This window comes from Carassius carassius, chromosome 39 (assembly GCF_963082965.1).
Source record: "Carassius carassius chromosome 39, fCarCar2.1, whole genome shotgun sequence".
Taxonomy (NCBI): Eukaryota; Metazoa; Chordata; class Actinopteri; order Cypriniformes; family Cyprinidae; genus Carassius; species Carassius carassius.
In genome coordinates this window covers 4443212-4458759 of record NC_081793.1, presented here as the reverse complement: position 1 = coordinate 4458759, position 15548 = coordinate 4443212, and the positions used below count along the sequence as shown (strand labels likewise).

The following is a 15548-nucleotide window of genomic DNA, read 5'->3' as shown; positions in this document are numbered from 1 at the left end:
CATGATATTTTAAACAAATGTAGTTCATAAAACAAATACAATTTCATAAATTGCAAACAAAACAGCATCATTGTTTTTGTGCAAAGTTTAATGCAAAAAAACGTCTAAGGTTACGTATGTAACCCTGATTCCTCGAAGGAACGAGACGCTGCGTCGAGAACGTTTGGGGAACGCGTCCAGCGTGACGTCTCTGAATAATGTGTATAATCAGTCCAAAGGAAGGGCGAGACGTCATAGGCGGGTGACGTCAGAGACCAGGAAGCATAAAGCATGAGCGGCAAAGCCGGAAATCAGCCTCAAGGCATGAAGCAAGTGCCAGCCAGAGATGCCGGAAGTGTGGCACTGTGACGCAGCATCTCGTTTCTTCGAGGAACCAGGGTTACATACGTAACGCTGCGTCGAGAACGTTTGGGGAAAGAGAATGCCCACGCCGCCAGACTTTCAAAATCTCTGCCTAGTGTGGAAGAGCACAGCTAAAGCAAGAGAAGGAGCCTGACAGAATTTGGGGACAACCCGTCCAATGGCCAAACTTCAGAAGGAGTGAGTCTTGACCCCCAGGAGAGGGGAGATCAGAGGACTCGAGGCTTAGGATAACATCCTGATCACCGCTTAGCACAAGCTTCTTCTGGCCGGAGGCCTCAGCCTCAGCGCACCATGGAGGAAACATGTAACCAGAGGGTTTCTGCCCACTGACTGGCCACCGAGAGGGGCGCGGTAGGCCACCATGGCCGCCACATGGACCTTCATGGTGGAGTGGGTCAACCCTGCGGACTTCAAGGCATACAGTTTCCTCATTGAGGGAGCTCTGGATTGGAGAATGGTCTTACAACCTCGGTTGAGAGACGGGAAGCTAAGAGTTGTGCCTCTTCAGAGACTACACCTACAGTCTCTAAGCTCCATGTGGGGGCGCACCCTCCGCCTGCGAGAGGAGATCTCTCCTGACTGGAACCTCCCATGGAGTGCCATCAAAAAGAGAAATCAGGCCCAGGAACCATTCCCGGCCCGGCCAGAACAGGGCTACTAACAGCAGCCGGCTCCGTCCCGGCGCACTCTCTCCAGAACTTTAGAGAGCAGAGCAATCGGGGGAAAAAATTTACAGATGAAGCCTCGGCCACGTCTGTACCATGGCGTCCAGCCCCAGTGGAGCTGGATGAGTCAGAGGAAGCCAGAGGGGACAGTGCGATGTGTCTCAAATCGCAAACAGATCCACCCGAGTCTGGCCCAGCTCTCCAACTCTGCTTCATCACCTTGGTGTGAAGCCGCCATTCCCCGGGCCTTGGCCCCTGCTTCAACAGGATGTCTGCTCCCATATTAAGATGCCCAGGAATGTGAACTCCTCTGAGCGAGAGGAACTCGTCCTGGGCCCACACAAGGATCTGGTACGCTATTTGTATAAACGGCGTGAGTGCAGACATCCTTGTTGATGTAAGAGACCACCGCTGTGTTGTCGGTGCGCACCAACACATGGCGACCTCTTAGGTCTGGGAGAAAATAACGAAGTGCACGAAGCACGGCCAGCATCTCCAGGCAGTTGATGTGCCATGTCAGATGGCGACCACTCCACAGACCGCGGGCAGGGTGGACACTCATGACCGCACTCCAGCCGGTGAGGGACACGCCTGTCGCTAGCATCCCGTGGCGACAAGTGGTCGAATCCCACACCATGCCCAGATAAGTGGTTCTCTGAACTGGAGAAAGCACACTTTTCTTGCCGTTAAGTCTTAACCCCAGCTCTTTCATGTGAGCGAGAACGACATCTCGGTGCAGAACCGTCATCTGCTCAGATTGAGCTGATATTAACCAATCGTCAATGAGGTTGAGTCGTTAAAGTGTGGGGTGAGAGTGCAAGGCCAGAGGAAGATCCGTATTGGTAGGCTTTTGCCCCCAAAAGCAAACCTCAGGAACTTCCGATGAAGAAGGATGGAGATAAGTGCATCTTTTGATAGATTGTGACACACCAGTCCTTGGACTTGGCCTGTGCAGGCGTGCTAAACTTCAGTCCCCTGACTGAGAGGTTCAAAAAGCACAGATCTAGAAAAGGACACAACACCTCATCCTTCCTTGGAACAGTGAAGTACCGGCTGTAGGACCGGACTCTGCAACCCAAGGAGGGACCACATCGATGGTCTCCATCCTCAGAGAGAGTCTACTTCTGTTCCATTACCAGAGCCTGCTTGGGGCCCACCAGAACTGGATTCTGTGGCCTCTCACTACAGTGTGCAGGACCCACTGAGACAGCCAAACAAGCTGCTCTGGAATCCTCCCAGGAGGACACGAGCCTCTTAGCACCGCCATGTTTCCGGGCGGTAACTGAGAGAAGCGCTCGCTAGAGACTGCTGCGCCCTGGAACACGGGCAGGGTTGGCAGATCGATCTCCTGAGGGCACTGAGGAGAGACGGGAACCGTGTAATGCGGTGTATACCGCTCTTCCCCAGAGGGGCCTGCGCTCCGAGGTCCTGAGCCGCAGCCTCAGGACTCTCGTAACTGAAGTCTCCTAAAAACGACTTGCCTCAGACCCACGTCGTCTGCTAGGAAGACTAGACCAGAGCCTGCTCGGGGCAGGACCCCGTGAAGTACACTTGGCAGGGGCTCCCACACTGCCATGTGACCTCCTAAGGGAACCAGTCTCACGAGACTGGCCTCTGGTGTGCCTGGAGTCACTAGCTCGGAGTCCTTAAGCGGCGGACCAGCAGGGGACGACCATACTAGCTGCTCTAGAGACCTCCATAGAGGTAGCGAGCCTCTCAGCACCGCTACGTTTCTGGGCGGTAACTGAGAGAAGCGCTCGCTGGAGACCGCTGCGCCCTGGAACACCGGCAGGGTTGGCAGATCGATCTCCTGAGGGCACTGAGGAGAGATGGGCACCGTGTAATGCGGTGTACACCACCCTTCCCCAGAGGGAGCTGGCCCTCAAAACGTCCTAGGCCTTACGCGTCAGGACGTTATGATGAAGGCTATCCAGCGAAAACAACGGTCCGTAGAACTGCTTTCCACTAGAAGCCTTCGGCGTGGGAGCGCCACTCTGACTCTAGCGTCTGCGGAGTACAAAAGTGACACCCCCGGCATGAGGGGCTGGAACATGGTTGGGACTGCTCCGCCCAGCAGCCCCTGACCACCTCAATCTCCTCAGAGGAAGAGCGGTACACACGTGTTCTCACATAAGAAATTACATCCCTAGAGCCCCTGCACATCTAACTTCACATAGTCAGATAAATATTAATATATAGTAGTCAACAACCAGACGAGTCAACACTGTCTGGGGTAGAACTCACATAAAGATGAAACAATGTAATACACGCGTTGCCTCGGCAGCGTGCATGTTCTATTTTATATATATATGCTACTCAGTCACACAGACAGCATCAATCCCCTCAGAGAAAGACGAATGCCTCCGAGGACGAAGAAACCCCAGCAGGGGTTCTCGTACGAGAGTTCTCTCGTACTGCGTCTTAGCTAATTCAAAATTAAGGATAATTTTTTGCTTCAGTATTTCGTGAAAAGACACTTTTCCCGTAGCGTCTTAGCTAAGACGCAGTACTCGTTCCCTCTTCTAGAGAGAACCGAGGTTACGTTAGTAACCGAGTACGTTTTCAAGCCTCGAGACCGAGCTCTAGATCTAGTGAACACGGGTGGAGATAGGACGAGCCGTCTCCAACCCGTTCGCCAGATCATGTGCGATTCCCGCTATCGCGGTCGCCGCCGTGCCTCAGCCCCAGCACGACTGCAACTGCAAGATCGCATGCACGGATACACTCCTCATAGCGTTCCCAACGAGAGAGCATGCAGCAGCAGCGAGCTGTCTCAGAGGGCGAAAAAAAGGCAGCGCTGGTTTCCAAGCCTCGCTGGTTTCCAAGCCTCGAGAACGAGCTCTAGATCTAGTAAACACGGGTGGAGATAGGACGAGCCGTCTCCAACCCGTTCACCAGATCATGTGCGATTCCCGCCATCGCGGTCGCCGCCGTGCATCAGCCCCAGCGCGACCGCAACTGCAAGATCGCATGCACGGACACACTCCTCGGAGCGTGCCCGCCGAGAGCGGAGCGCTTAACAGCGAGAAAAGCACAATCAGCCCCCCGAGAGCCGACTGCGCGAGCTCCACTCCTCATTAATGCTGCTTATTATAATATTAGGCATAATATGCGTGTGTAACTGGTGCTTGTGTGACTGGTGCTTGAACAACTGGCGAGCTCATCGACGCCTTTCCATATCAATCTCCTCTGAGAAAGACAGGCAGTGCGTCGCGCCCTCTCATCGGGGAGAAAGTACCGCAACCCCCGAGAGCGGGCGCCGGATCTGGTAGCTAAGAAAGAAGATAGGGACTTGAAAAGACCCGTCTTACATTCCTTCCAGCAGATCCGAAAGCGAATCCCGCGAGCACAACCACCGCTCCGTTTTTTTCCTTGACAAAAGCGAGGCTGGCACCGCGAGAAATGCCAGTGAAAGCTCTCTCCTCAAAGAGAGCCTTCTGAGAGGGAAGCAAAGGCTCGCATCGCAACCGTCAACTCCCTCAAGAGCTGACACTGCGCGCTTCACTCTCAAGCAGACAACACACGAGCTGCGTGTGTCCCTCCCTTTTTTTTTTTTTTTTGGCAGGGAAAACACACAGCCTGAACGCTGCCTGCTCTCGCCCAAAACTTCTCTTGATTGAAGCTTTGACAATGGAGTTTATCAGTGGACAAACGACACTAAATAAGACTCACAAACAGATAGTGACTGACACACACACACAGAGCGCTTGCTGAAGACACAAGGCTGATTTCCGGCTTTGCCACTCATGCTTTATGCTTCCTGGTCTCTGATGTCACCCGCCTATGACGTCTCGCCCTTCCTTTGGACTGATTATACACATTATTCAGAGACGTCACGCTGGATGCGTTCCCCAAACGTTCTCGACGCAGCTCGAGTTCCTGAAGAGGAACATACCCGATTAGTAATATATTAAATCATATCAACAATATGAGGAAAAAGACTTCTTATTTACTTATAGACTTATTCACTATGTCAACCCAAAAAAATCCCAACTATCAAAAGTTTTGCCTACAACTCCATAAATTCAGCCACTCATCACTTTTTTAAGGGGCTGTTTGTGCATAATGTACTTTTGTGGTTAAAAACATGAGACACAGAGCAGTGGGATAAAAAATGCTTTCTTTAAAGGTTTAGCTTTTTCACTTGACAAAATCTTTTAAAAAATGCCCCCTCATGTGTGAGATGCAGGCACAGCAATCAAAGACATCCATCTAGTGCATTTTTAGATGGAAAATCAGTACAGTTGAATGCAAAAATGTGTTCTATATGAAAGACCCCCCAAGTTGTTTTAGTGTAACCAAGATCTTCACCAACATTTTCTGGTCTTAGCAGTGGTCCAGACTAGACGACATGAAAAGTTCCTCTCAAAAAAAAAAAAAAAAGAAACACAACCAACAAAAAAAACAGGCTGAGATACCAAAAACCAGATCTAATATCTGTATAATATCTGCATCACACTTAAAATATAGCTACTTTTCTTGAATAAATCTTTTGTTAGCCTTGAATAAATCTGATGAAAACACTCCTTGTGACTATTGCTGAGGCCTGGTGCTGGTCAATTGCCAATCACCATTCAGTAATATGTGTTACAAAATCAGCTGTGCAATACACATTGCAGGGTCTCCTCTGCTCTACATACAGTATAGGCTGTTTACGTCAGATGATCCCTAAGAAAATCAACATGCTAGTAAGAGGGACAGGAGACAGCTGTCAGCCACTAGTCCAGCCCAAACACAGTCAACATGCATGAAGTGTGCTCGTGGTGAAGTCAAGACAGAGAATTAAAGTAATCCCTAAGTATTTGTTGATTGACAGCATAAGTCCAATGTGAAATGTGTCTGCCATATTGCGGAGGACAGAACACAGTGTCCTTATTTTTCTGCTACAAAAAAGTGTGAAATAACATCTGTCTTATCTCAGCACAGCCAGCGGAGCCAAAGCTATGTGAAGCAACTTTTGGTTTAACCTCAGATCAGACTGTCAATTTTTTTGGCAGATGTGGTGCCAAGCCTTTAAATCCAAGTCTGAAGCCCTATGTCACAAGTCCAAGTCAGTAACAGTTTTTGACATGCAGCAGGTTAGTTTTATAAATCCTTTTGCAGGACAACTTGTATACATATGTATACATATAACATTCAAAACATTAGGCAGAGTAAAATAGTCCAAAAACATAGCAATACATAAAAAACTGTAATTGTCAGAAATGTCTTCTGTAGGAGATTCACGATTATAGTCTTTAATCCATCTGAATATGGGTAACACAGGGCAGACAGGAAAACACACAGAGCACATAGTATAGACGACACAGGACCAAGGAACAAAGGAACAGAAAACACTTTAAATACAAGACTTAACGTGGTCTAATAAACGAGACACACCTGAACCAAATCATACAATCACACAAGGGAGAAACTGGGTCAAGGGGAGGAATACACACACAGACGGCACAGGAACAACAAAATCAGGGATGGAGGGGAACTCAGGAGGAGGTTCGGGTGGAGGACAGACACCCGGGAAGAGGATGGCAAACAGAGTCCAGGGTGGACCAGATGAAGGGAGGAGCCAGGGAGGAGACAGGAGGGACCTAAAGCAGGCAGAGCCAGGGGTGAACCCAGACCACAGCCATGAAGGTGACCCACGGTGGAGCCGATGGAGGGAGGAGCCATGGTGGAGGAGCCCAAGGCAGAGACGGAGAGCTGATGAGCCAGGGTGACGGGAAAGATCCAGAGGGCCAAGGTGGAGCAGATGGCTCAGGCGACCAAGGCAGAGATGGGGATCCGGAAGGCTGCAGTGGAGCCGGAGTGACAGAGGACCAGGGAGAAACAGAAGGGAAGGACGAGCCTGTCAGAGCTAGAGGGACGGAGGGATGAGGCAAAGCTGGAGGAACGGAGAACAGAGGCTGTGGATGGTCGACGACTGACCAAGGTGGAACCGGAGGGATGAGGGAGCCCTGCGGAGCTGGTGGACTGATGGGCCACGGCGGAGAGAAGGGAGCTAGGAACCATGGTGGAGCTGCTGGGTTGATGGGCTAAGGTGGAGTTTGGGAATCAGAGGCTGGAGGCGGAGTTAAGGGATTCCCATCCAAGCTGATGATGGAGACTGGCAGACCCGTGGTGCTCGCACCGTAAAGATGGTGGGCTGAGGGTGAGCAGAGGGGCTGCCAGACAAAAATGGTGGAGAAGGCAGGAGCGGGAGGGTGGGTGTTTTTATTTGTGAGCCTCGGTGCTCTCTGGGCTGGAGTGCTCTACCCACACACATCAAATCGCAACTCCCTGCACTGGGAGCAAAGCAAACAGGGGAACGACAATTCTGGCAGACACTTCAGGGCAGACTGGAAATTTTAAGGAAGGTTGGAAGGTAAGAGGACCGTTAAGGAAACAACTAATTCTTGTCTCTCTCTCTCATTTAATGTCAAGGTTAGTTAAATTAATTAATTGTCATACCAAACTGTAATTTACATGTTTTAATGGTCAAACAATTTGTTATTTTTTATTTTATTAATAATTTTAAGACACTTACAGTATGTCATAGAAAAGTTTACTCATGTATCACTTACCTGAAATACTTAAGTTGTTTTCTTAAGATACTTACCTGAATTCAGGCCAGTTGTAAGAATTAGGGCATTTCTGTACATTCGGTTAAGGTTGCTATCATTTATTTATTGTTTATTTGATCTATACAGTTTGTATTATTTTTTACCAACATGTTTATGAATAATTTTGTGATTCAAAGTGTCTTACTGACTCTGAAATACAAATGTGTATGCGTTTTAAAAGACAACAAAGAGGACCGTTAAGGAAACAACTAATTCTTGTCTCTCTCTCTCATTTAATGTCAAGTTGATTACCTGTAACATATATATACATATATGAATGAATGGTGTGAAAAGGGAAAAACATCCAGTATGCGGCAGTCCTGTGGGCGAAAATGCCTTGTTGATGCTAGAGGTCAGAGGAGAATGGGCCGACTGATTCAAGCTGATAGAAGAGCAACTTTGACCGAAATAACTACTCGTTACAACCGAGGTATGCAGCAAAGCATTTGTGAAGCCACAACACGCACAACCTTGAGGCGTATGGGCTACAACAGCAGAAGACCCCACTGGGTACCACTCATCTCCACTACAAATAGGAAGAAGAAGCTACAATTTGCACGAGCTCACCAAAATTGGACAGTTGAAGACTGGAAAAATGTTGCCTGGTCTGATGAGTCTCGATTTCTGTTGAGACATTCAGATGGTAGAGACAGAATTTGGCGTAAACAGTATGAGAACATGGATCAATCATGCCTTGTTACCACTGTGCAGGCTGGTGGTGGTGTAATGGTGTGGGGGATGTTTTCTTGGCACACTTTAGGCCCCTTAGTGCGAATTGGGCATCGTTGAAATGCCACGGCCCACCTGAGCATTGTTTCTGACCATGTCCATCCCTTTATGACCACCATGTACCCATCCTCTGATGGCTACTTCCAGCTGGATAATGCACCATGTCACAAAGCTCGAATAATTTCAAATTGGCTTCTTGAACATGACAATGAGTTCACTGTACTAAAATGACCTCCACAGTCACAAGATCTCAACCCAATAGAGCATCTTTGGGATGTGGTTGAACGGGGGCTTCGTGCCCTGGATGTGCATCCCACAAATCTCCATCAACTGCAAGATGCTATCCTCTCAATATGGGCCAACATTTCTAAAGAATGCTTTTAGCACCTTGTTGAATCAATGACACGTAGAATTAAGGCAGTTCTGATGGCGAAAGGGGGTAAAACACAGTATTAGTATGGTGTTCCTAATAATCTTTCAGGTGAGTGTATATACATATAAATGTGGGAAACTATAAGTATTTATACTGGAATGATGATTATTATTATTATTATTATTATTATTATTATTACTACCCTACAAATTGTCATTAAATGATCATTATTACAAATATAATTATTTACAATGTTAAACAAATATAAGTACTGTAAATAATAAAATTAATAATAATAATGTACGTAATAATTATGTAATTATTATTATTGTTATTTAAAAAATAATGTTACTCAATTGCAAGTACTGCGAATATTGATGATGATGCTAATAATAATTATAATAATAATAATAATTATTATTATTATTATTATTATTACTATCATTATTTGAAACACCTATAATAGCATCAAATTACAGCACCTGCACTACACTACCAAGCTCTACCATGTGTTTTTGTGCTTGTTCCATGTGTGAATGTGCTTTTCATTAACACAACTTCTGATCTCTCTGTGTATTCAGCACTCAAGCTCCTCCACATGCCAAACACTCTAATGTTAACTCTAACACAGTTAGAGACTCTGGTGTCACTGCAGGTACTACACTATGCCATCCTTTCTTCAAGCTGACCACTGGCTTGCATTTCAATGACAGAGCACTGTCTTATCCCAGTGTTTCGAGAAACACACCTGTCCCATTTTAACACTATGCCGCTGGGCTGTGCGACTCTCATGAGCAAAGAAACACTGTGATTGGACTGGAAGCAGGTGATCTGCATGATGAGTCACACTTCCAGCTGTGTTGAGCTAACAGCAGTATATGAATTAAGCAAACATGGTTTTATCCTTTCAGCCAGGAACTGTTCATTCAGCTGAGCCACTTCCAGACCTATATACTGTATGAACATGACCAATTCTTCAGCAGTTTTAGCTAAATGGATTTCAGTTTTGACAGTCTACAGATGTTCATGTTCACCTTAAAATAATAGTTCAAATAAAAAAATAACAATTATGTCTTCTTTTATTCAACCTCAAGTTGTTCCAAACCAGTGTGATTTTTTTTTTTTAAAGAATACTGGTAACCATTTTAAGAATGCTGGTAACCAGACAATTGATTGTAGCCATTGACTTCCACCATTGGCTATTGTTTTCCATACTATGGAATTAAATGAGCTATCATCAACTGTTTATCAACATTCTTAAAAATATCTTCTTTTGTGTTCAACAGAAGAAAGAAACACATACAGTTTTGGCAAAACATAAGAGTGAATAAATGAAGACAAAATTAAATTTTTTGGGTGAACTTTTGCTTTAAAGACATTTATGAAATAAATGAATTACTAGTTTTCATTCATCGTTGATGTATTTGAAACAGAAAGCAGACATATTGAATGACCTGGCCCATGTTTTAAAGGGCCCATAGCCTTTAATTTATGTCACAGCCACAAACCATTTAAATGATTTAGTACAGAGATTCCCAAACATTTTACCAGTCAAGCCCAGAGGTGGGTACAGTATCCAAATACACACACACACACACACACGCACGCACGCACACACACACACGCACGCACACACACACACACACACACACACACACACACACACACACACACACACACACACACACACATATATATATATATATATATATATATATATATATATATATATGAAGAGTTTGGTTCCAAAACGCAATAAATCCAAATGTGATTTCTTTACAGAGAAAGTGAACCACTATTCCACCAACTTTCACATAGCATATTTAGGTTATAATAACATTAAAATACAGGTTTTGATTTTCAAAGATTTATTATAAAATGGTATTATTCCCCCCTCCCAAAATGCAATAAATCCATGATACTTTTTTTGTTTCTCAAAATGCAATAAATCCATTGAATCAATATGAAAGTTATTTTTCATACTGAACCTGATGAAACTACACAACATAGTAAGTTGATCCACATATGACAGCCTCTGAACTTGGTCAATACTAATTATATTATATCATAATCAATACTTATATACAGGCACTGGACTAAAATATATATTCATCAGTCATCGCTTCCAAAATGAATTCAGTGGATCATCTTGTTAATGCTATAAATTACAGCAATAAAAGAAAATTTCATCATGAACAAGAACATGAACATATCACATTAGACCACATAACTTCCAAAATGTAATTTCCCTATACTTGGACTTCCAAAAGTGCATTCATCTTTGCCATGTTACATACATTTAGTTGACTAATGCTATATGCTGTATTAACAAAAACACAAATGCCATTACTAAAAACATTAACACTGACAAGCTACGCGATATCATGTTCATAATCGAATGTGGTTCATCTAATGAACGTGATATAGTGTAGCTTGTCAGTGATCTACGGCTCTGTGTATTAAATGTCACTCCATCTAAAAGCCTGTGATGGATATTTACCTGTACTATTAATCACAGAACTGGCTTTACTGATGAGATGCTTATGACAATAACATGTGATTTATCACACAGCTCTTGTTTGTTGTTCAAAAATACAAAGTAGATGAGTAATATTAAGATGCACAGTATATTCTAAGTGCCGCCATTACTGTCTAGAGTGTGTGGAATGGTGCACTGTAATTGGTTGAGAGAATATATCGCATTCTGCAAAAAAAAGGAACACACAAAAACACACACACACACACAGTTTTTTTTTTTTTTTGTGATACTGTCTCAAACGACAAAATTACAAAACATTTACCCTGTAATAAAAATAAATGTTTGATAATATCTATAATTTTATTTAACACTACAAGTTCCATTACTAATATTTATGAATTCTGGTGAAATGCTGTAAAAAAAAAAAAAAGTAAACCAAGTGTACACTCTCAAATTCACATTAAACTCATAGCACACACATTATGTAGGCTACTTACTTACTTACTAGCACATGCAGAGATGTTTTCTGGAGATTTTATTTTCTGTGAAACTAGAAACTTGAGTTGTATATGAACATATACTGTGTTTCAGACTGAAACATAAAGCATCAGAATATACAGATATTTAATTAAACAGCAGACTTTGATTTCATAACCCCATTAAGCTATATTACAATTATCATGCAGCCACATTTATACATAAAATTTGTACCTTGGATAAAATAATAGATGCATACTGTATATCTGCTGTATTTAAAACAGATTGCAACTGCTTTTTATCACTTAATTAGAAGCACCACTATTCGTCTGTTCCTAAATATGAGCACTACAAACTTCTTGGAATTTATCTTGCATACCGGAGAAGAAAAAAAACTGACATTATATTTAATTGAGTCGTCATTAATAATCTTTTTTTTGTATTATTGTCATTTTATTAGTTTTGATATTTGTACACAGGAGAGAGAGAAAAAAATATGTATAAATAAAAAAGAAAAAAACAGCCGTCATTAATAATTTATTCAAATCTGATCTAATGTAACATATCTCATTTTCACCTTTAGTGTTTCATGGACGAAAGTAAGTCATACAGGTTTGAAACAAAAATAGGGAAGTAAAAGAAGGTTTGTGATAAACTTATCGTTTTAGTAAAAATAAATATATAAAACATACTTACTACGGCTATAGCTATAACCATGTCTGGGCTTTTAACAGACACTCTCTTCATTAAACACATCTAGCCTCTGTTTACATCTAGAGCTCAACAACATGCAGCAATTTAATTTTATGCATATTGAAACCACCCCCTCATATCAAGCAAGTTACTGTCATGTAATTATATTGTTCAGTTCACTGTAAATGGTTTTGCACAGAAAAAGTAGTGGGTATAAACATTATAAAAATACAATACTAATTAATAGTGGTCAGATATATGCTCTGTTGAATAGTGTTTATAGTCCACGGTAACTTAAAAACAATAATAGAATTAAAATCAAATTGAATTCTATAACTGACAAGAGATTCTAAATAGCCTACAATATGTTTACTACTGGACTCTGTACATTTAGCTATTGAATTGAATTTAATTGGAATTTATTTGACAAGTTTATAAAACTGTACAAAATACAAGCATTCCATACACTTTATAAAAACTGTTGAGGATAAAAACACAATAAAGCCCTAGGCGTATTTCCATTGCGGCCCTCTATGTTAATATAAAGGTTATGTGTACGTGAAGAACAGACAAAGCAACAGTATCTCCTAATTAATCACATTTATAAAAATCTAATTTTTATCAATATAGTAGAGATAATTCACCAAAAATACAAATCACAACTGACAATAAACACACCACTAAATGACACAATTTACAATAAAAATCACCACAAAACACACTAACTACCCTCACCAAACAGCCATATTTTTACCTTTTTATCTTTTAAAACTCAAAAAATATTTTACTCCCTGGTACTTTATTCCATGCTATAGCACTAGTATATAAAAAAAGATTTTTTCCCCACCAAACTCTTAAATTTACATGGACAAATATAAAAATCTCTACCCCTAGTTTTATAGGAATGCTGCTGACTCACCATATAAAAATATGACCACATGAGGGCGCGCTTAGATCACTCACTGTGTGTGTACACTCCAGGCTTTTTTTTTATAACATCTATACGTCATGAAGCAAAATAGTCATTGAAATGGAAAGTTTGTTTCAGCTAAACTACATATGGAAAGTCTGTTAGGACATACTAACAGAGTATGGCAAGCCCTTTTAACATTTAACCCGTACTAGTATCTATTTTCATGCTACTAGTACTTTTTTAGATACCATGCTAGTACTACTTTTTTAGATACCAGTGACTTTTGTAAAGTTACTAGTACTTATTCATTAGATACTAGTACTTATTCCAATAGTGGGGTTTAACAAAAATAAATAAATAAATAAATAATAAACAATTTCCTGGTGGGGGGTGATGTATGGGGGAAGGTTGCAGGGTTGGACATACATGCAGGGTTATTTGGATACATACTATTCAAAACTGAATAGTTGATATCTCAAGGACAGATCCCCATATAAGTCAATGGCAAAATGATGTGTTACTAGTCACTATTGCAAAAAGTATTAGTATCTAGTGAACAAGTACTAGTATCTATTTAATAGGTACTAGTATCTACCAATTAAGTACTAGTATCTAATAATAAGTACCGGTATCTAATGAATTTATTACTAGTATCTATTTAATAGTTTCTAGTATATAATGAATGAGTACCAGTATCTAATAAATAAAAACTAATATCTAATGAATAAGTAATAATATATTTTAAAAAGGTACTAGTACGTAAATAATAAGCACTAGTAGCTAATGTATATGTAATATTACTTAATGGAAAATATACTAGTATCTAAAACATAAGTAATAGTATCATGAAAATAGATAATAGAACGGTTTATAGATTAAATGTTAAAACGTCTTGCCATAAACAAAACTATGGCTGAAGTTTACAAAGGTTGAATGTTATGAAGCATTATGCATAGCATTGAGCATACATAGATAGATAGATAGATAGATAGATAGATAGATAGATAGATAGATAGATAGATAGATAGATAGATAGATAGATAGATAGATTTGACACATTGTCAAACTCATTAAGGGAGAGAGTCATATCACAGATATGTTATTAATATAGGGAGCGTGTTGTATTTGTGTATGTAGCTTGTATATGTGTAAAAATATCTATCTATCTATCTATCTATCTATCTATCTATCTATCTATCTATCTATCTATAGAAAGGTTTATAGATTAAATGTTAAAACGTCTTGCCATAAACAAAACTATGGCTGAAGTTTAAAAAGGTTGAATGTTATGAAGCATTATGCATAGCATTGAGCATACATAGATAGATAGATAGATAGATAGATAGATAGATAGATAGATAGATAGATAGATAGATAGATAGATAGATAGATAGATAGATAGATAGATAGATAGATAGATAGATAGATAGATAGATAGATTTGACACATTGTCAAACTCATTAAGGGAGAGAGTCATATCACAGATATGTTATTAATATAGGGAGCGTGTTGTATTTGTGTATGTAGCTTGTATATGTGTAAAAATATCTATCTATCTATCTATCTATCTATCTATCTATCTATCTATACATATACATATACATATACATATACTGACAAAGCAAAAAACACACTCCAGTCAAAGTGTAGAAAAATCTCAAAGACAATCCAGAGTAATGGGATGAACCTGAGCAAATTTTCAAGTGCAATCGCATGGTACTTATGTCTTATAAGTACTTATGGTACTTATGATATTTCAGTTTTTTTACCATAAGTCTGCAACATAAAATGTGAAAAACTAAATACTTGATTGAATCATACTGAATTATAATTTAATGTACAAAACTGCATATAGTCTGATAGCACGATCAGAAATTGTTGAGTATCAGACTTACTTTGCTTTGGCGCCAGCATCATCATAGCCTTTGTTAGAGACGTCGTCCAGACCTCCAATCAAGTGTTTGAAGGACCTGAAAATATGAACAGAAAAATAAATCGGTGCTATTTATAAATAACTAACTCAAACCACCCCCCACCCCACTTAATGAAACAAAATGTGCCGTTTTAGGAACCATTTGTATTTAAAATTGCCATAAACAGACAAACTTTTTAACTACATACCATGTACAGTCATGCCCAAAAATATGGACACCCTTGGTAAATGTGATCAAAGAAGGCTGTGAAAATTAATCTGCATTGTTAATCCTTTTGATCTTTTATTTAAAAAATTCACAAAAATCTAACCTTTCATTGGATAATA

At 41.1% G+C, this 15548-nt stretch overlaps 1 protein-coding gene across 2 annotated transcripts in view; it reads right to left on the bottom strand.

Moving 5' to 3' along the window:
* Window positions 1–15548, bottom strand: part of LOC132121259 (cGMP-dependent protein kinase 1) — a 195978-nt gene that overhangs the window by 18879 nt on the left and 161551 nt on the right. For both annotated transcript variants that reach the window (XM_059530483.1, XM_059530481.1), the window contains exon 9: window positions 15184–15258. In XM_059530483.1, coding sequence (XP_059386466.1) covers window positions 15184–15258 — 75 coding nt within the window. The remainder of the gene's footprint in view (window positions 1–15183; window positions 15259–15548) is intronic.